Here is a 22,315-nt window from a genome sequence, read left to right as displayed (position 1 = left end):
GGGGACAGACGGCAGCTACGGGAGCGGCTGCCAGGGCTGTGGGAACAGCAAGTCTATTGCTGTGACCTGAGGGTTTTTTTTGGCTGATCCCGTTGAGGACAGCAGGTCTTCTCCTCCCTCACAAAACCCAGTAAGAGCTGGTCACTAATTGCATTTTCTGCTTGTGTCCTTGTTAGCGGGATCGATTCCCTTACGTGGCCGGCTGCAGGAGCCCTTCTGCTGGCATGATGCAGGCGGTGGGTAGATGGCTGAAGCAACACGGTGCCTTTTGGTCACAGCACAAGTTTATTAGCATAAATGAGGCTGGTTTAAACGAATTATGAAGCCATAGTTTGCAGGAGGTCTATGCAGGCATGGCTAACCTTTACTTAATTTAATCTTACTTTGGTGTCAGGGTGTTCTGTAGGTCTCTGAAGGTTAAGTTGTCCACAGGGACAGTTTCTCTGCACATCAAGCCTCCAGCTGTGGGCTATTCTGCATGTAAGGTACTAGAGTTTGATAAGTCTTCACAGTGCTCACTTTTTAAAACCTCGTATCCGTCTTGCACAAAATTTAGTATAGTGTGGGTTGGCATCTGTTTGACTGGTGCCTGTTTACTCCTGGCCTGAGCCTGGTTTTGTATGTTAAAAGTGACACTGCATTGAAGTAGGTGTTGCCTCTTGTCTATGACAAGGGCACGATTTATGGTACTGACAAAGTGTCATGGTCACAGTGAATCCAGTTGCCACCTGCTCCCTCTGTGGCAGCTCCGTTAGCCTGGACGCCTACAAGGCATTTGCTCAGTCTTGGAGAGGAGCGAGAAGCAGAGAATTACGGGAACACATAAAATCAACTGATGAGACAAACAAGCAGTGTCAGATACAGTGTACCCTAAGTTCAAATATGACATACCCCAAGCTTGGAGGTTAGCACAAGCCTCGTGCCTATTCACAAAATTGCCGTGGGCTCAGCTGGAACGCAACAGAAATGCTCCTGGCAATGAGCATGGTCCCGGCTAGCTAGGGCTGTCAAATTCCCTTGCCTGTTTATCAGTGTTCCCAAGCTGAAAGGCTGATCGAAAGTGCTTCCTGATCAGCATGATAAATGGAATTTTGCATGATAATTATGTTTACAGCAGAACAGATGTACTAATAACACATGCCCTAAAGACTTCAAATGAGCTATAAAAGAACCAAATCTCTGCTGAAAATGCTGGCAGCAGTAGTATTAATTGTGTAAGTTACAGCTGATAATTGTCTTGTTTCATTTGAACGAGGCAGTCAGCTATTAATGGCTTGCGTTCTGTAGTACCGAAACAGCAAACTGCGCAAAATTTGTCAGTCTGGATAATATAGTTATATATTAGCAATGCATCCTGATGGACATACTCTAGTGGCTAGGGACAGAAAGAAGCGTCACAGTGAATTTCTAATGCTGTTTCATCTTTTATATCAAAATACTTGCTTATGTGCCTTCAGGAAAAGAACTTATTTTTCTTATCTACAAATTGTTTGATATAAGACAATGCCTGAAGGAAAAAAAAACAAGCCCTCTTTGTGGTTATGGAAGGTTCAAGTGGAGAATGACTAATTAGCTGACTTGTTCCACTTATCTCTTCCACACTAATATGAATGAGAATCTTACCCTTGTTTTTATGTGCATGAATGATCACACTGTTCTGCAAATCTGTTACAGAGTGTGCATAAGTGTGCAAGTGCATAGAGATATACATACATATAATATAGACGTGACCTGAAAACCTCTTAGAATAAGTTATCAAACCTAATTTTCAAAGTGGCAGTAAATTGAAGTCCAAATCGGTGATCATACTAGGTATTGTGCCAGGTTTACAGTTAAATAAAGATCTTGTAGGTAACTAACCAGATGTAAAACCCTGCTGGTCCGAATTGAATTACTTTTTGTGACATCCTAATTCATTTGCATTCCCAAAGCGTGTTTCATTTCATCTGCGGTAAGTTGAGCTGCAGATAGTATCCCAGAGGAGCGCGCTCCTAGCAGTCCTAACCCACATCTTTGCTCTGGCTGATTAATCTGTAAATCCTTCAAAATTTCTCTCCCATGCTATTACATCAAAGCATCCCCGAGTAAAGCATGTGAGCAGAATCCTGAAATGTGTTCCCTTAGCATGAGAAGGACTCTTTGTGTTTCATTAGGCAATACTTTGGGGTTTTTTATGGGGAAGCAGGTGGTTGACTTTCTAAAAAGTGCAAGATGTGTTCGTTGGTTAGCAAAAGAGAGCTGATGGCCTGGAAAAACTGCCTGGAGATGCTCTGTAAAAATTGTCCTTGGTTCTTTGTAACCTGTCATCAACTTAATTCATTGCTAACGAGCTGCAAGTTCATTGCAATTCATTGCAGAGCTTTAAAACTGCCACTGAGTCAGATGACAGAGTGCTTTGTTTTATGTTATCAAGAAAAATCCTCTGGTGGCGGACTAGGCAGTAGCGCAACTCTGAAAAAAGTCTTGGGCCCCTTGTCTGTAAAAGGTGCTGGTGGAAGTGCAGCGAATTTGAGAAGAGAAAGGAAGGGGGAGACCAGGAAAACAGGAAATTTTTGTTAACTTATATCCACGTAGGTTTTATCCTTATGCCTGCTCACCCTAGGGAAATGGTAATGTGATTGATTTATTCCAGGCAGATAGGCAAAGCTTTAAATATCAAATATATCCATTTCCTCACTGCCTTAGTGTTTTTACTTCCTAAAACTGTCTAGAAAGTGTATATATATATAAACAGATGGAATGCCAACGAGAGAAAATACCAAAACCAAAAGGGTCTTGGCCAGAGAAGAGCTAGATAATTTTTTGCATCTACGGTCATGGCATTTGCCGTTCCAAGGTCTGTTATTCTGCCTAAGGTTGTACTTAGCATAGCTACAGTTGTAACCACAATACTGCTCCTGTCAGACACTGGAAATCACTCAGACTGAGTCAGGGTATGGCACCTCGGCTTTGAGAGGACCGACCACTGCGTCGGCTTGGGTTCACATGCCGGGTCTGGTGCTGTGATTTGCTCCTCTGCTTCCCGGGCATTTGGAGATGGGCACCTCAGGCAGCCAGCTTTGACTGCTGGGAAGGTTTGGAAATGGTGAGTGGTATCTTACACCCTTTTAAATGCTTTGTTAGTAAAGCTTATCGTAATCCATTTTGACAAGGGGGAGGTCCATCACCAAATGCGGGATTGTGGAAGCCATCCCTGCCTCTGCGGAGCCTCAGAAGCGGAGGAGCGCCATTTGCTAAAAAACTACCCCTCCTGGGACTTTACTTTTAGACTTTTTGCCCCCACCTCCTGTGTGTATAGGCCCCCATCTGAAGTAATGTACAGGGTACCTAAACTCAGCATAGACAGCTAAATGTTTGTGTTAACAATTTTTTTGTGATGGGAAGAGCTGGATAACTCAGATGCTCCAGACTTCCCATAAGGTTAGGGTGTGAACCTGTTCTCAGTTAATCATCTCTACCAGAAGATGGATTGCAACTATATTATTAGTGATTGCTTTGTCTATTTGTTTTCTTATATGCACTGTAGATTAGATCAGGTCAAGGACTCAACAGACGTTTGAAGTGGGTCACAGAGGCATTAGGGGCAGGTCAGCCAACTTCTTCCCTTCTTCATTGCATAATACGATTGCAATGTATCTTTTTGGCGTGCTGGGGAGACACTGGACATGTCAGGAATCATCGGTGGAGTTATTTGGTACAGCAATCAGTGTGCTTCAAGAGGGTTGCCTGCTCTTGCATCTGCCTGAGCTGCTGTCTCTGGTTCTTCTGGCATGGCATGTCTGTATGTGCAGATAGTGGACACAGTGCTGACATGGGTGAACCAAGGCGGGGAAGCTCGCCAAGTATGTAAACGTGAAATCTGGGTCTTGTGCTGCCTTCTAATAATGCTGGTCTTAAAGCAACCCTCTAAATTGTGCTTTGTTGGCCAGATTTGTCACTATGAGATGCTTTTTGTTGCTCTGATGATATAAAATATGAGTAGACCCAGTCTAGCAGAGTACTCTGGCAGCTTTCCTTGCTTTTGGTGCGTTGACGAATCTGCATTTAGAATAGAATAAAATAGTTCAGTAGGAAGGGAGCTGCAACAATCATCTAGTCCAACTGCCTGACCACTTCAGGGCTGACCAGAAGTTAAAGTGTGTTGTTAAGGGCATTGTCCAAATTTCTTGGGAGGTTTTTTCCCCTTCCCCAAACTGATTGAAAACTGCTATCTCAGTACTGGGTATTTGCTGGCCAGCCAACTAGTTGGCACCCAGGAAAATTCAGTCCAGTAATAATTAAGTAATTTATGAAATAGGAGACTGCTCAGATTACCAGAATGAGCATTATTTCTGTACATCTGATAACCCAGCTCTTTGGTGGTATGTTGGGAATATAAGAATATGAAAGGCCATAAATTTGAGACCCTTTCAGGTCTTCACATCCAGCTGTTTCTGGGGTGGCAGAGCCGCGCGAGTTCCCCGAGTGAGTGGGGATGGTGCCTTTGGAAGAGGCATTTGCAGCAGAGAGGAGGGGAGATGCTTGCTGAGCTGCCGGCCTCTGCCGATGGCAGTGTGTGCTTTTGGGTAAGGGCTGACCCTGGGAAAGGCAGCCCCCCAGCCTGCAGATGTAGGCTGTTTTTGCCAAGTCAATGAAAAGTTCATTAGGGTGACTGCTGGGTACTCTCTGTTGTGAGAACAGGCAGGGAGGCTTCTTGGCAAGCTTTTTCTAAATAATGGACAGTACTGTACCACCGTACCTTCATAGTGAGCAAACGATGCAGCTACACAACCAAATGTTACCAGGATTACGAGGATCCCCATAATACTTGCTTACTGGGAGTAGGGAGAAGTGAGGGTTCCTCGCGGAGATCTGATCTTTTAAATGTCGCCCTCTAAACTGTGATGATTTCTGTATGTGTACCTGTGATAAGCTGTACCATCGTGTTCAGGTCGTATCTGGTCTTTCATCCTGCAGATTGTACGAACTAAGTGTTCTGAATGGAGTAAACTGATTCCTGAAAACATTTAAATTTTTAATGGAGATCTGTACTAGGAGAGAGCAACCTCAGGCTGGGAAAGTGTCAATTACAGTATGGCCTGCTGAGCAAAGGACCTCAACAGAGAGAGGAGAAAATGATCTAATCCTCTGCTACCACCTATCAACCCAGTGCCCGATAACAGGAAGATGCTGTGGCAGGGACGCAGGGAAAGAGGAGGTAGTTTGCTTTTCCCAGAGCAATTGTGCTGGTTGGCGCTAGGATCTGTCCCTAGCGAGAAGAACAGGGAAGAATGGAGCTCTCTCTTGTGAGCCCCAGGTCCGCAGGCTCGCAGCCATGTTGAAGCAGTTCTGCTGGGCAGTAGGGATCTTCCTTTACCATAATAATGGATCTTGTTCTACTGTTTCTGAAATGTGTCTTCATTATTGCAAATATGTTTCTAAGTAAAGCATAAGCAAATGCAGTATTTTAAGTAAATAAGTCTTTTTGTACTCAAATATCTTTGGCATTAAAACTGACTGTGCATGAACAAACAGGCAAGAAGGCATTACTCCCTGTGGATGTCATAATATTTAAAGTTATGGCACTGGACTGTCTTGCATTATCACAACTATCACAGATAGCCAAAAGTATACCCAGTACTGGATATCTAAGCTATCCAATATTTGACTTCTCTGAACCATATGAATTAGCTTGGGCTTTAGTGATGCATGGCCAGAGAAAGGAGGGCGTTGACTCCTGGGTATGTAACAGGATGGTGGGAAAAGCGTGATCCCAAGGGATTTTGTAGCAAATGTGCCCAGAACTAAATCCAAAGTATGCACCAGTAAGCACTCTGATTGCCACCACCTGTGCCAGCATTCATATCTCATGCATGAAATGCCTCATGCTAGCTTTTGCTTGTTCAGTTTGGTCTTTATGTCCTGCTCACATAGAGGACTTGCTTTTTTCCATGGGAAGAACTTTATCCAGGCAATTGACGGTGTCTAGGATACGTTTTTTTAGCAATGAGATTTGCTAAGTGCCTGTTCACATCTAAGTCTAATGGTAGGGTGTGGGATTACAGAATGTGTTTTCCCAGATAGCACATGGGCATCTGGCGGCAAGACGGAAGTTGGGCTGTAGGTAACCTAAGAAATACCACAAGTTAAATGAAGGAAAACAAACAGGAAAAGGCAGCAGTTTTAATTGCATAGTTATGTATGCAGGTTAGAGCTTAAGCCTTTTTTTCAGATGACTTAGAAGTGAAAATACGTGTTTCCATGTGTTATGGTATCTACTGTGTATAACCTTGACTTGCGAGTGAGTTTCGTAGTTGATTGCAGAATGTTGGCTGTTCTGAAATAAAAAGGTACGGGATTTGATACTTTAAAAACTGGTCTTGTAGCGTGGTCTAATCATGTAGTGTCGTGGGTTTAATTGTTGATTCTTTGTTTCTTTTCTTAGGAATAGGTATCCTTAGGATGTGACTTTTAAGGAGCAACATTACTTGTGGACAGACCTAAATATTCATTGTTTTTCAGTGCACCGAGTTTGTCAGGCAGAAAAGATATATGAAGACTCTATTAGATTAATGTTGATCAGACAAAGGCTATTTCGGTGTGGGTTTTACTGTAGAAAAAGGGCATAAAGGTGGCGAATTTGTATGTTCTTTACAGTGCTATTGTATCTGTTTTGGCAAGGATCCTTGTTTTCGTAAGGACAGATGATTAATCTTCTTGTTTGCTCATTTACTAGTTTTGGGTGTCTTTAATTAAGCTGGTGCCCACTGATGTCTTACCACGATAATATGCATTAGGTTATGAGGTAATGACTGTTCTGAAAAATATATGTTTGGACGTACTCAAAGTAAATCACTGCGCACAAGCCTTCTGAAAGCTATCACGTTGCTGCAGAGTCAGTAAAATGAAGACAGTGAATCTGTAAATCATTGGTTATAGATAATAGAGGACGTAGATCTTGGGCGCTTCAGGATCTGTGAGAGCTCTGCTGTCTTTAAATGAATCTTACTGAACTGCAGCTGTACGTCCTCATTATGGCTTGGGTAGAGACGACAGTAGGAGGATTGGGTGCAGGGACAGCTGCCTGCAGAGGGAAGATGGTAGGTTTCAAACAAGATCCGTCTTCGGTGAATTGAGAATCCAGCTGGGGAAGGTGAAAACGAAAGGGCCCACAGAATCAACAGCATGTGGTGATTGCTCTTCCATTCTCCCTAGACTCAAACCTGTTTTTTTCTTTCACAAGAGATTTCATATCAATGCCTGATTTTGAAGTCATTTCCTCCCAGAACCATGTCTTCTAGCAAGACCAGTAGTTAATATATCAAGTTGAATTGTGCAAGATGCTAAAAAAAACCCAAAACCCCGTTCTACCATACCTTCTGTTTTTCTGCGCACATGTATACGCATTCACACTGTGCAAATGCTTTGTCGGTGAACAGCTTGCTTCCCAGCCATTCTAGTGTAAGTCCCCTGTGTGTTCGCAGTGCTGGTACTCCTGATCTTACATTTGATATAACCAGACCCAGATGATCCCTTTGGGACACTGGAACAGAGCTGTGCTAGAATATTGTGAGCTGTTCGGAGGATCATGTGTGTAAAGCTGCATAATAATTTGTGAACAGAGCGTTACGTTGCATTGCCACACAGTGAAAGGTCAGCAGGATACCTCAGTATTGTCACATGGATTTCCTTCGTTCTTCTTTCTTTTAGTAGTCTGTATTTGACATGAGTATGATTTTTACCACCCCACCCCCCCCAAAAAAAAAGTCCTGCCTTTGGGATGGCAGTGTAGGTATTTTTCCCGAGATGTTGCATGCAGACAGGTCACCTGAGTGCTGTGTATTTTGAAGCTTCTGCCTTGGGTACTGTGGGAAGGTGAGGCTTGAAGAAGGAGCTGGATGGCAATGTAAGGTGGGATAATCAGTGCAGGGGGGACATCTGGTTTGGGATGGGTCTGGCATGGAGGAATGTTCATACCATGGCTCTCCCCTCATCCGCTTGTTTTCTGCCCATCTTCCTGCTTACCCACGAAAGGTTGATGGAGACCGAGGAGGCGTTTGGCATGGCATTGTTCTCCCAAGTATCGCTAGCCTAAGGTTTGAAGGTCTCTATCCTTGGAATACGTATCCCGAGAGAAGCGGGTTGTTGGGCGTCCTGCTAGCTGAGGATTTCTCCATCGGAGGCTTTCCTTCACAGCCCACTGCAGAAGGTTGTGGTCTTAAACTGTGTTTGCATCCTCCCTGCGTGTAGGTGACAGCTAAATGGAAGTCTCTTGGTGTATATTCTCTGCGTGTTTGGGCTGGGCTGCTGAATTAACAAAACAATCCATTTTCAGCGTGCACCAGATGCTTTTAACTCCCGTTATGGGCAGCCTTGCCAATACACTGCGCAGCTTGGGAGTCCTAAATAGAGTTTCATGTTCTTTGCAGAGAACGGGTCCGCTGCGTAATTATGATAAGACACAATTAAATACTGCTTTATATCGGTTTGAGTAGCTCCTGGATACTCGGTTTCCCTTAATCATTTTTAATAGTCTCGGGGTTTGTTTTTCCTGTGTTTCTCTTCCTGTGATATTGGCAAAAGATAGGAAGAAAATGAGCTGGGCCATAGGAATCCCATTGACAACTTCAGAGGGAGGGCGAGAGGTGACTCATTAGCAGGCCTTTCATCTGGGTTCGTGCTGGGTCGTGGAGCCCGGGGTCGGGAAGTGAACGGGGGCTCGTACACAGCTGATGTCTTGCGTAAGATTGCAGAAGAGTGTGTTCATTGACAGCAGCTTAGCCTGGGAGTTTGGGCAGAGGCGTGCAGCTGGCAGCTTGAGGAGAACTCGGAGAGAAGTGGCTTTTGGATTTCTCCAGGGTGACGAACGGGCTGAGAGTACTGGGAACAGGGCATGGCTGGCGTCTCTGCTGCCTGCCTGCTGCCCTGGCCCAGGAGAGAGCCGGCAGCTGCCTTGCTGGTCATACCCAAACCCGAACTCCAAAGGAGTTATGGAGGAGAATGCTAAATGTACCTTACTCGGAACTCAGAGTTGCTTGGAAGAGACGTTTGTGGCCAGCATGTGTTGAAGGAACTAAAATACTGAACAGCCAGGGTTTGTTGTGGACTATACACCAGAACCATGTTTTTATACACATATATGTATATATTTACTTCTTCTAATCTTTTTTTTTTCCCCATTCTAGCACCCAGAAAGTCTGATCTTAGATCTCATTGAATACTCTCCTTGTTTTCCTTTTCCTGTTAAAGCCATTTCAGTGCTGGAGGGAACAATATGAAGCACAAAGAAAAAAGAACCCTAGGAGAGGTGGGATCAAGGTGATGCTCTGCCTGGTTTGACCTATGGGAGCTGCATGTCCAGAGCATGTTTTGGTAACTCCCCAGGGAGCATTTGCAAAGGATTACGTTGGCTTTTTGGGTAAGAGCTCCTCTTTGAGTCCGGAGCTGGCACCTTTCAGATGGGTGGATGGATGGCAGGGGGGGAAACCCTCCGCTTCCACCTCTAGGCAGGCCCTGAGGTATTCTTACAGGTATCCTGATCTCATTCCCCACCACTGCAAGTTTTACGGTGACTTCCGACCACTCCCCTTGTTTACATATCTAGGGTAGCCTTCCTGCACATAGGATACATCTTTTGTGATGAAGGCATAGTGAAAGTAAGGAATTCGATGTTTTCCAAGTGCCAAGCAGTCTTGTGCGCTTCTGATGCTCCCAGGCCGCGATAGTAGAAACACGGTTGTGACCAGGAGGTAACAGCCCTGATGTTTCTGCCCTGTGGCTCTTGTTCGTGCGCCTTCCTTTTCCCTGGCCACCCGAAGAGAGGAGATGACCCAGTGGGCATGTGAACCACCAACAGTCTTCAGCTGCTGAAAGGTCTTTGCCCTCCCAAGTTCTCCCATCAGTGCTAACACAGTTGGTAGACGCTGAGATGATCAGCACTCATGGGTCCCCCCTGCATCTCTGAAGGGATTCGGTTGTCCCAGATGAAGTGGAGAATCTTGTCCCGAGGGATGCTTTTGTGCTGGGAGCAAGCAGCACCCACGCTACTGGACGCAGCTGTTGTGGGTTTGGAATCTTAACAGAAGCAGGGGATCTACACCCACAACTTTCACAAAAATTAGGCGTATTTAACATGCAGCTTTTTCTTCCTGGTTTTGTAGCTGTGCTAGAAAGTCATTATACATGGATTTATTTCTCCTTATCTCTTGGATTATCATCGGCTTCCTTCCTCCCTTCCTGGATGAATTTATCCAGTGTTCTGACTGCAGCTCCATTTTTTTATCACCTCCTGTCTATGGGGCTCAAGATTTTGTATGTTTAACATAATTCAGCTGAGTATTTTGCAGCAATTGACAGTGAAGTTAATTTTCCACTGATTGATGAGTTGGTGACAGTGAATCTTTTTGCAGTCTACTCACTTTGGCTAGTTGCTCTTTTGGTTACAGACCTGCTTTATTTTACTTGTCCTTGTATTTTTTTTTTTTTTTTTTTGTCCTTGTATTCTATTTCATTTTTGCAGCTGAGCCACATGTTAATCTGACTTTGCAGAGGAGAAACAGAGGCAACATTTTAGGTTTTAAGTAACTTCCACAGAGATTCAGACAGCTGGTCAAAGGTAAATCCAGTATGCAAACAGGGTCATGAGTATCTTGGAAAATAGCCACTTAAGATACCAGGACATCAAATCTCTTCAGTCTCTGTCTTTGGACTGGGCTTGGAATTTGACTGTAGGGTATTGGTTATTTCTGGGCTCATGTAACAATTGCACAGGGAACAGGGAGGAAACAAATTATTTTAGATCCATTTTTAAGGGAAAGTGATTTTAAAATGAAAAAATCTGTAAGTTCCACGAGACTGTGACCAACAACGGCTGATCATTAGAATTAGGAGGCCATCATCTTTCCAGAGCTAAACTGCTTTCTTCTGTGTGCATGGGGGTGCAGGGAGGGGGGGGTGACTTTACCATACCTAGGATGTGGTAGTTAAACTAGGAGGGATTTTTTTAAGGCTTTCCGTGAGCTAGGAGATACTAACATTTTTACTGAAACATCTTTAATTTTGTTATGAAGGGCAATTGTATTTTAGTGTGTGTTGGCTGGCTGACATTTGCTCTGCACAGGTTTTAAAGCATTTTATATTGAAAATGCATCTGCCTAAAGACTTATCTCAAAGCCTAAATCCTATATGAGTAACATAGTGCGGTTTTGTTTTGGTCTGTGTATAGATACTCATCCTTAACAATGGAAGGATTTTTACCTAATTATTATTGAAATAGGATATTTTTTAATTAAAAAATAGATCTCAATACAGCTTAACATTGGAATGATGGTGATGTGTGATATAAAACAGTTCGAGTTATTTCAGTGCAAGTGTCTACATATACCAGCTGCTGTAGCACATTAATCAATTTTTGAAAAATAAGCCTTTTAGAAGTTGTATGGACAAGCCCAGACTGCTTGCCTGAAGAAAGATGATAAATTAATTGAAATATTAAACACCAGTTGAGGTGATTAATTTTTAATGAAGACAATGAAAAACTGGTTTTGCTTGTATTCCCTGGAACACCATTTCAAAAGCCTTGCTTTTCCAAAATTGTTGTTTTTCCTGTGTGTGTGGCACAGGATGTGACTTGGTTCACAGCAGGTAGGTTCATTAGCTAGCGTTTCTGGTATAATACCCAGCTGTGGAGAGCTTATAAAATATTGGTATTTAGGTCATCTTAATTAGGCCTTGAAATAAAGATTTAAGATAAAGTGGAATAATTGCACATACTTCATTGCAGATGAGCTTCTTCAGTGAAAAGAGGGTGCGATTCCTGGGCGGTATGAACTGGTGTCAGCAGAGCTGCTGCAAATCCGCCTCACCAGTGCTCCTGTGGTTGTGCAGGGAGCTGAACCCATGAAAGATTTTGGGGAGAGGTGAAAGATGGGGCAGTTTTCAGCGGGGCTGGGTGCTGGGCTGGGTATCCTCGCTTTCACAGAATCACAGAATGTTCGGTGTTGGAAGGAACCTCTGTGGGTCATCTAGTCCAATCCCCCTGCCGAAGCAGGGTCACCTACAGCAGGCTGCACAGGACCTTGTCCAGGCGGGTCTTGAATATCTCCAGAGAAGGAGACTCCACAACCTCCCTGGGCAGCCTGTTCCAGTGCTCCGTCACCCTCAGAGGGAAGAAGTTCTTCCTCATGTTCAGCTGGAACTTCCTCGGCTTCAGTTTGTGCCTGTTGCCCCTGGTCCTGTCTCTGGGCACCACTGAAAAGAGTCTGGCCCCATCCTCTTGACACCCACCCTTGAGATATTTATAGGCATTTATTAGGTCCCCTCTCAGCCTTTTCCAGGCTAAGCAAGCCCAGCAGCCCATTGCTACCAATGCCAGTGCAGGGATTGCGCTGGGGGAGCTGCCATTTATGTCATTGTAGGCTTCTGTGTAACCGATGCTTCTTCATTGCTGATGATTTTGGGGGGGTTGTCTGCTTTCTTCCTTCCTGGATGTATTTATCCAGAGTCGTGCTTATGTTCACGCTAGTTTACAGGGAGCTCAGGTGTCAGTGCTCCTCTGCCAAGCTTGGGTGAGCAAAGCTCTTCCCCCCACTTTGTGCAGACTCACTTGCCGTGTTAGGTCCTCAAAATACTGCAAAATCACTACCGGTGAAAAATGGTGTGAGCTCTTTTGCGCCAAGAGGGGTGGCAGCGATTCCCACCCAGCCTGCGTCGCATTCGAGGTTAGCAAGCGAAAACCAGGAGGCAGCATCCCTGGTGCTGGGTGTAAGAAGTTGCGACCAGCGAGGGAAGCAGGCAACTGCATGACCAGCGTTTAAAGCTGCCCCGAAGCTGATGAAATGCAGTTGTGTGTATTTCTGCCAACCATTGCATCTGCCTTAATAACAGATGCAAATACAGGATCTTCAAACCCATCTCCGCTGAGCCATTGGCAACAAAGTTGAGGATGGTGCATGACTTTGGGTGAGGAGGGGCTTGGAGGAGGGTTGCAGTGGCGGCTGGATTATGCTGGTGTTGTACAAGCACCTTACGGCATCTAACAGGCATCCCGGGGAAATATGGTGTGACTAGTTTGATAATTTTAATATGAAGGAGGTGGCAAGGTTGTACTGTTGTTGATCTCTCTCTTTGGCTAACAACCCGCAAAGTATGCTTTTGGTGTTGTAACATCAGAGGATGGGAGGGTACCGTTGCTGAAGTGTGTTATTAAGCTAATGACATATACAGAGGGATGAAAAAGCAACAGCTGTCGTCTGCTACATCAGTGGTGCTGGTAGCTGAAACTTCCAACTTCTGTTTATGGACCGATGTAACTGAAAATGGAGGGGGAGCTTCTCCTGAACTGAGTTTCTTCATAGAAGAGCATCTCTGTGTCCTCTGACCGTGGATGGACCTGAGGGAGCACCCATGGGCACAGGAGACAGATGTTTGGTCTCTTCTTCCTTGTTGACACCAGCAGGTTCAGCGCACCCTGAAATGCAGACTGGTTTTTTTCTTAGCATTTTGGAGGTGTATCCTGTCTTGCACCAGATCTTCTAAAATTCTGGTTTAGACAAAGCCTGAGGGGATTTAGGTTTGCTTATTTTCCTAAGAGGATTATACTTCACACTTAGTTGCTCTATAAATTGTTTGAGGGTGTTTTTATGATTTTTCTAAGTACAGAAAAAGCCACATACACATTCAAACTTTCCTGAAATGTGTTGTCTGGGGTTTAGTGATAGAAATCTGGTGTTTGAATTAGTAGTAAACTGAATCACTGAACCTCAGGGTTATTTTGAATAGAAAAACATTTCGGTAATCAGATTTGCAGCGCGGCTGCAGGAACAGTTGTAGCAGCACAACTGGAGGGGCTAGCAAATTGCAAGAAGGATTAGAAACTGCTTACACTGGCATCAGAGCAAGCAATTTATTGTGAAAATACAGTCCAGGAATAAATTAATGAGCACCCTTCCAAGCATGGGGATGCTCATAACGCGTTGAGATTCTGGAAACGCTTTACTTGCAGATCAGGGGAGTAGGGCAGCTCAGTGGGAAGGATATTAAGGTAATTGGGGAAAACGTAGTGGTAGTCTATGAGGACTTTTATCATTTAAGTTCATACTCATAAGGTACTGTACACCTCAACAGCAGCCCCTGGAGCGGTGGGTGCTGACACTCCTCGTGCCAGCCAGGTGCCTTCGCTCTGCTGGCTGTCACAGCTGCTTAACAACGGGATCTTTTTGATGATTGCCAGCTTAATTTTTCGTTATGTGCCCGTGGGTGGGCTGTACCTTGTGCATATATTTTTTGTGCTTAAGGTGCGTTTTGGAGGGCTGGGCACAGCTCTGTGTTTTGTGTTGCCATTGGGGTGCTTGGAGGTCGTGCAGCAGCAATTGCTGCTAAAACCGAGCCTGTACCGAGGCTTCTTCCCTGCCCGCTGGAACAGTCGGAATACTTGAAATGCTAGGATTTCCTGGCTTAATTTCACTGAAGGTGGAGGAGAGATCTCATGCAGCCATAGAAAACTAGTTTAAAACAGGACTAAACTCGTCTGTAGTGCTCAGAGGGATGGTCAGAGATCCCTTTTAAACTGCTGGTCTGTGCCCAGTGCTGCCGGCTCTGTTGTCTTACACCTCTCTTTGGTCCCTCCTCAGTGTGATGGGATGGACATCACTGAGAAACAAATGGCATTTATTTGGTAAGAAGGGCAAGGGGAAGAGAGAAGTGTCCCCAGTGGCAGTGCGAATGACAGGCAGTCTTTGTAGGTCTACGTCTGCATTATTTTATCAAAAAGCTGCACTTGTAGCATAGCAAGCCGTACCACAGCAAATGTGGGACTCGTGTTAGGTGGGTGGTAAACCCCTGAAGGAAGGAAAACCTGAAAACACAAACTGAAGAGGAGCATTTGGGAAGTTTCAGCTTCTGTTTTGTTACAGAAGCTTGTATGGAGTAAGTTTGCTTCTGTTTGGGATCAAATTGATTCAGGAAGGTAAGCAGAACAGAACAAAATTGGTTAATATCCAAAGGTACGGCACGGCTAGTGAAGGGCGGTTTGTGAGCATCGCTAAATAACAACTCTGAGGACTTTCTCATGCCCTCTAATCCACAGTGATCTTTTGTGTTCTGTTTTCTCTGCAGACGTCGGCTGATCTCCCAGCGATCTTCTCTGGAGACTCTGGAGGACATCGAGGAAAATGCCCCACTGCGGAGGTCATTTCATTTACTCTCTGTCTGATTACTTGTCTGTAAGGCACGTGCATGGACAGACTTACTGTCCCTGCGCATGTTGGGAAGTAGCTGGGTGTTCACATTAAGATGTTCTTCATAGTGGGTAAAGTGAAACCTCAGGCACCTTGCAGGGTGGTAGGTGACATGAATTACACATTCCCTGGCTTTAGGTTATTAAATAAAAAGTCAGCATTTAAATAAGATGCCAGGAAATTTAAAGTCAATTTTGGTTAATAGAGAAGTTTAGCTGTCACTAACAGGAATGACTAGCCTCTAAGGTAGTACTTTTCAAAAGTAAGTACAGCTGGTTTCATGAAGTAAGCTTTTGAAGGCTAGTATTTTTGGTATTCTTTATTCTTATTTTGTACAAATTTTTATTGTTTGTTCTGTCAGCGCACACAATCTTATTTCAGTAACCAGCGTTACTGTCTTTCTGTGTTGGCTGGTAGGTTTGTGGCTGCTCCCTCAGTGATGAATCTTCCCCCATCCTTGTTATATCAGCAGCTTCAGTGCAGTTTTATTTCTGCATCCAGGAGGCCACAGGCTCTCTGGGGACTGTAGTAATTAGTCACTAGGCAATCCTCTGGGGTGATGGAAAATGGAGCTTAACAGTTCAGAAACAGGCTGATCAGTAATCTGACCGGTGTGTGGTATGCTCCCACGTCAGCTGTTCAGCAGGGCAGCAGCTTAATTTTGAACGTCTCTTTACCTTGGGACCTGTAATTCAGCTGGTCTGTGTTCGTGTTTAGCCTATAGCCTTGTTTATCCGCATACAGATTGGCTGTCACTCCCCACCTCGAAGCAAAGGCTTAATAGCAGAGGCTGTACCAACTGGCCTATTACCAAGGCTTGATTATTTTTACCAAGCTTACTGTTGAATGCTTACCAGCATGTTATGAAGCGTTGTCATAAATGATTCAAACGTATAATTGGCAAAAGATATAAACAAAGTATGGTTTGCAAGGCAGCATGTTTACTGGCTAATTCGCAGAATTAGTGGTAGAACCTCTCTCTTGGTAGTATTTTCCTGTGAAGAAGCTAACAAGACCAATTGTAACCAGAGGGTGAGGGCATCTCAAGGATTTTGCCAATGGGAGGAAGGCGGTAATGGCAGAGCAATGGTGTCCCCATATGCAGCATGGTGACATTTAGGTACAGCGCCGGGGACTGTCAGTCCCTGGCGGCTTGGGACCGGTGATCTGTGGTTTCAGTCCATCAAAAGGACCTCTTGAGGTTGAGAAGCTGCTGGACTCTGCCTGTGCATAGGAGAGGATGGGAAAAATAGATTAGAGAGGCTCAACACAGAGGGACTGTGCCGGTCCCGTGCACCGGCAGAGGATACTTTTCCCTTAGCTCCCACGGAGGATGCAGCGACTGCAGTCCAGCAGCCCTGGCCACACAGTGAGCACAGGCATTATCTCCAGTGGCCGTGTGCCGTGCTGTGCCTTGCAACAAAACAGCACTGGGGTGAAACAGAGAAAGCTTTCACATGCATTGTGGTTTCAGCTGATTAAAAAGAGCAAGGCTGAAATGAGGTGGGGATATTGCTGTTTGTTTCATCTCTCCTCCCTCTGGCAATTTCTTTCTCTAGCCGCAATTTAAAAAGTGCGTTCAGATGTAAAATAGATTTAAGGATTAATGGTTTGAAGAAAGATTATTTTTTTTTGTGAGGTAATTTATTCTATTTTCAGTTGTTTTGTATGTTGTCAGGAATGTGAAAAGTAAAATTTAGAGTTAAAAACAAATAGGAATTATCCTTGCAAATGAGAGATTTTAAATCTTTCTAAAATTAAAACAAGAAAGAACTTGCCTCAGTAGCTCCTTTATCAGTATTTGGGGAGGAAACAAGTGTGGGTGTTGATGTGAGGGGGAAAACAGCGTATTTACCAGGTTTTGGTTTAGTCTGAATTTTTTGTTTTTTCCCTCTGAAAGCTTGGGCTAAGTTGTCATGGCAGATCACAGGAAGTTTTATTTTGCTGAGATTTTTTTTATTATTTGTTTTTTTTGTGTGAAGGGAGGGGTGGTGGTGCCTTTTCTTATTATTATTTTAAATCTTTTTTTTTTGTTGTTATTTGAGCTGTCACATTTCCAGACTTATTGTCTGTATTGTTCTTGCTGATTCCTTAACACAGGGTAACTTGAATCATTTGTCTTGTCTTTCCTTCCTGCCTTTGTGTAGACTTCTTGGCCATACATCAGGGAACTGAGTACTTCTATGTTTTTCTTCCCCCCTCCCTGCCCCCCAATTGATTTATTTTTCAGATGTCGAACACTCTCAGGATCACCCAGACCAAAGAACTTCAAGAAGGTTCATTTTATCAAGAACATGCGGCAACACGATACCAGAAACGGCAGGTACTGTGCATCCAAAGGCTGCTTCTGCAAAGGCAACCCATGGGCCACAGGGGAAAGGGCAATGTCAGCATCCCTGTGCAAGAGTGCAGTGTGTCATTGCCATTTATCACACACCTAGTAACAGCCTTTAAAATAGTCTGTGAAGGTGCAGGCTGCAATGCACACTCCTTGCTCGGATGAAGTAGGAGTCAATGGAAGTGCTAGCCCGTGGATTTTTAAGACCTGTGCCTCCATAATGGAAATAACTGGCGTAAAATGAAAGTCAGTTGTAGTAAACTAGGCATAATCTGGTTGCTTTTCTGCAAGGGTAGTGCCAGGTGCTAAGTGTGAGAGGAGTGCGTGGCTGAACCTGCCTGGGACGTGTTTAGCAATGGCTGAATGACATTTCAACATCTATTAGTGGGTGTAAGGGTAGCTGTGAAGCTAGCTGGGTTGTCAGGGCTGCTTGTGGCAGGAGGCTTACCAGGCAAGTGGAGTGAGAAAACAGCTTCAGGGAAGGGCATTAAGATTACCCTGAGTCGTACAAGACAAATTATAAACGTGACAGATCCCGCTCGCACCGTTGCGTCCTCCCAGGTGCAAAGTGCTGGTTGGTAAAGGCACAGCTGGGGGTGGTTGTGGCAAGGTGGGGAGCGGGATCCTCGCTGTCAGGGCAGGGGCAGGCAGAGGGGCTCCCCGGGGGATGTGCGAGGGGTGCAGCTGCGGCCGCGGCACATCCCGAGCTGGGACGTGCCCTGCCCGGATTGCAGCAGTGGGCACTGGTGGGACCTGAACAGCAGCCGTTGGCAGGGACCTCCCTCACTGCAAAGGCACGGTGCCTGTCGTGCTGTTCCCATCAGCAAGATAGGTTCTTTATTGCAGTGTCATCCAGCTCAGAAACTAAACTAGCTCCTCCCTGCTTATAAAGAAGACACCTGCCCTCTCTGTTATTTTTTTTCCCCAAGACAATTTCCCCACGTGCCTCATGATTTTATTCTTGTCCTTACAAACTTGAATAGGTTTTAAATAGACTGCCTGAACAGGTTGCACGTAGACTAAACCATCCCACTGAGAGCTGACCGTTGCACACACCTGTTCTCATACAGCTGCCGTGGGTGAGAATCATGTATGTTCCTGTGGACAGATTTGTGCATGTAGCCTGTGGTTTCCAGCAAGCATGGAACCAGGTCAACAGAAATTCTGGCATTACATTGAACCACAGGTTTTATGAATTGAATTCTGGTGGGTGTTAGTTGGCTGGAGCAAAATTTTCCTCGCATTTATTCTCACAGGTACAATTAAATGAAGTGAAAGTGGTAATCAACATAAATACTGCAGAAGGGGGCTCTGAGAGACAACGGCTTTTTAGAAGCAGCTTTTGGAGCAGACAGACGCATGCAGAACTGTTGACTTAACTATTGTCTGAGTAGCGGCTGATTATTGTCTTTACAAAAAAATACATATGGAATAAAATGCTGAAAAGCAGCCCTCTAATTTTAGTCTGTCTTGTACATAAGTATATGTACACTCTGGGAAGTTGTAGCCAAAAATACTTATTCATAAAGTATTATGGAAATTCCACAGAGAACGAGTAATTTCTGAGATGCATATATAATACATCCATAAACTTCCTAGAAATATTTCTTGCAAAGAAATGAATAAATATTTGATTCGTGAACACTTTTCTGCATTTGTTGCAGAAAAGTATTTGTAGGATAGGTGACAGCCTTTTATCTTGGTGTATGTATCAGTCATTATGTCTGATAGTATAACTGAATATTTTTCTTGCTAAGAAAACAATGAGCTTCTGTTATTCGATTGGCTTCTTATCTTTATCAGCAGACACAGTTTTCCAGAATATTTCCATAATCACAATAAAGATCCCTTTATTTAGAACATAGATACAAAAAGAATAAGATACACAGTTTTGAAAATGATTTTTGTCCTATGGACAAAAAGTCACAGCGATATTAGCTAAAAATAAAATGCAAACTCAACACTTCGTGTCACCCCTAAGGCCAGCTAAGTCTAGCAGTAAGTAATCTGAGCATATAGCCTGTTTTTCCAAGGGATCTGGATGCTGTTGCACTGAAGTTAATAAGCATTCTGGATGAAGAGGACCTCTGGAAATTCAGGTGGATCTGCTTTATGTATTTTGTAAAATCAGCCTGAAGACCTTTAAAGCTGGTGTCCTCCCTGGTTCCCTATGACACAGAGGAGCACAGGTACCGCAATGGCTAGAAAACCCTCCTGGGACCCTTCCTGTGCCCGGGCCCTCATCCCAGGCGGCTCGTGCATGGTCGTGCAGGACGCAGGCACTGAGCCAGTCTGGAGTCAGGCTCTCTGAGCTCACTCCGAAACCCCTGACCCTCCTGTGGCAGCATGTCAGCCTTTCACTTCACTTGAGGGACCCAGCTTTGAAAACATCTACACAGAATATATTTTTGAGTGGTGAATTTGACAGCTGGGCTTTAAAATAGCTGGCGCTTTTGGTAACAGCAAAGACGACTGCAGTGTGGGTGATAGCTCAGGGCTCCTTTCTCCCGTAACTGCCCTTATTTGTGGCTCTCAGCCTGTAAAGTGACATGTCCTTGTCCTGTGGCACTGAGAGCTCTTCCCCTCTCAGCCCCCGGGACGGCACGCGCTGAGCAATGATGCTCTGGGGCCAGCCTTCTGCAGTCCAGCGGCAAGGCAGGACTGGTTGTGGATAAAGTAGGAGTCCAGCTATTTAGCACAGATTAAAACCACCTATACACAGACCGCAGCTTATCAGCTAGTCCTTGGAAAGCTTCCTGTTGATTGTTCTGTGCACTGGTTAAACTGGTTTCTTTGGATTTGTAGGATGTGGCTTATTAAAGGAGCTGGAAAATTAAGTTTCCTAGACTGTATTATCAAAGCAGTCTTGTAAAATAGCACAAACGAAGACAAGTCAACCCTAACATACAAATTGGCACAGGTAGCCACCAGCGTGTGGTTTCACCCGCTTTACTCAGCAGGTTTATTGGTGGTATCTTCTGTAAACTGTGAAGCAGAAGATTTCCTATCTAACAGAAACAGGCCACCGAAACTGCAACCTGAGCCAGCTGAACAAACAATTCATGGTGGGAATGGGACAAGAACATTTCTAAAGCCACCCTATAAAGCAGATAAAAAAGCAGTAAAGCAATGCTCCTCTCCCACCTCCATGCCATTGCTTTCTCAGTAGTTGTTTTTTTTTCATTAATATACAGATCTAAGCCAAGGCCAAACAGACCCATAGGGTACGAAAGGTCTTTTTTGCTGCCATTTTAATTGTGGAAATGCACATACGTGCACTGTAAGAGGCTGACTATTCGCAGCGTCCTCTCAGTACATAATTACTCAGCCACCTTCCCACATCCCCGGCCTGAACTTGGGATACTCCAGAATGGTAGCTGCTACCCAGACAGCATCCATGCTTTGTGTGTTCACCTTTCCGTGCAGGGCAGCAAGACCCTAGTAGTCAAACATCGTCAGTCAGGTATGAGAAAAGAGGCTATAGTGTTCTGCATGTATATGATACATAAGTTGTATATCCCATTGCCTGATCACAGCCTTTTGGTGCAACACAATCAAACCTAGACAGATGCTAAAGAAAACAGACATTATTCTGCTTCAAGTCAAGTGGATTACTGATTCTGTTGAGAGCCTTGTGCTCAGTAAGTTTTTGTAGTTTCATAGCATTCACTTCATTAAAGAAAATGGAAGATTAGCTTTTACAGTCTCAGACAGTTGCACGTTATCAGAGTTCTCTTGCAAAATAATGGCTGCTCTGAACCATGGTAATTAGTACAACTTCTTGATGAAATCTGAGAATTTGAGAGTGAAAACCTTTTCAGGAGGTAATTTTAAACATGTCTAGGTGGCACAAGGGCAATCAGGGCATGTAAACCCACGCTGACTCAAGCTGCTTTGGATGAGATAGCTCATTCAGAGCTGCGCAGGATCGTAGACGCCCTGTGTTGAAGAATTGAAATAGAGGAAAATGCTTTTCTCCCATAAATAATAATTTTATTTTATTGAACAGCAATGGGCTTCCACCATGCTTTCTTCTCCAAAGCATACTTTGTGGCAAGTTTCTGGACATTCTGCTCCAGCAAACCGTTGCAGGCCCTCAGAATTTTTTTGTTTTCCGTGCATATCATCAGACGTCTAAATAAAATCCTGTTTTATCCCTCCATGATGAGTTTCTGACCGCTGCCTTCACCGCTTCTCTTCCAGTCCAGCTCCTGAGGTTGCTTCACACCAGCCCCCTCCAGCAGCTCTGTAGATGAGGTTTTGTGGTGTCCTGGCAGTGAAGGCCATGGAGGCCTCTTTGTGTAAAGAGGGTCACCCATGTTGTGGAAAGAGAGGCAATACGTGGGTCCCAATGGAAAGAAATCTGAAAAAATGAGAGACTGGGCTGGTGCTTTTTATTTCCTTTCTGGTACCCACGGCAAGTTTTCTGTGGTAACTTCCCACTGTTGTCTCTGCTTGTGGGCACGGAAGCACCAGTTTGTTTTTCTTTAAGTATTAAGAGTTAGGGTTTTTTTGGGGAGGTGTAGGGCCTTGGTGGAAGAGCTGTATTTCCACAAGCAACCAGAGGGAGGAGGGGGGATATGCTTAGTGGGTACTGTGGTTTTCCAAATTCAAAGATGGTTTCTGATGTCAGCCTCGAAATTTGTGCCAAGTTTCATACGTCAGCAAACAAGGCTTCCAGTGAACAAGCAAGCTGTTGTGTGTAGCAACCAGGCAGCAATAAGCAGTGGCAAGCACAAAATTAATCATATGCCAGGTTTTT

General features: G+C 44.5%; 1 protein-coding gene across 2 annotated transcripts in view; it reads left to right on the top strand.

The window, feature by feature from the left end:
• The window catches only part of CABLES1 (Cdk5 and Abl enzyme substrate 1), a 75,882-nt gene that overhangs the window by 21,706 nt on the left and 31,861 nt on the right, over nt 1-22,315 (top strand). For both annotated transcript variants that reach the window (XM_075416328.1, XM_075416327.1), the window contains exons 2-3: nt 15,094-15,165; nt 17,446-17,538. In XM_075416328.1, coding sequence (XP_075272443.1) covers nt 17,510-17,538 — 29 coding nt within the window. In that variant the 5' untranslated portion in view covers nt 15,094-15,165; nt 17,446-17,509. The remainder of the gene's footprint in view (nt 1-15,093; nt 15,166-17,445; nt 17,539-22,315) is intronic.

This window comes from Opisthocomus hoazin, chromosome 3 (assembly GCF_030867145.1).
Source record: "Opisthocomus hoazin isolate bOpiHoa1 chromosome 3, bOpiHoa1.hap1, whole genome shotgun sequence".
NCBI lineage: Eukaryota > Metazoa > Chordata > Aves > Opisthocomiformes > Opisthocomidae > Opisthocomus > Opisthocomus hoazin.
This window is presented reverse-complemented; position numbering and strand designations above follow the sequence as displayed.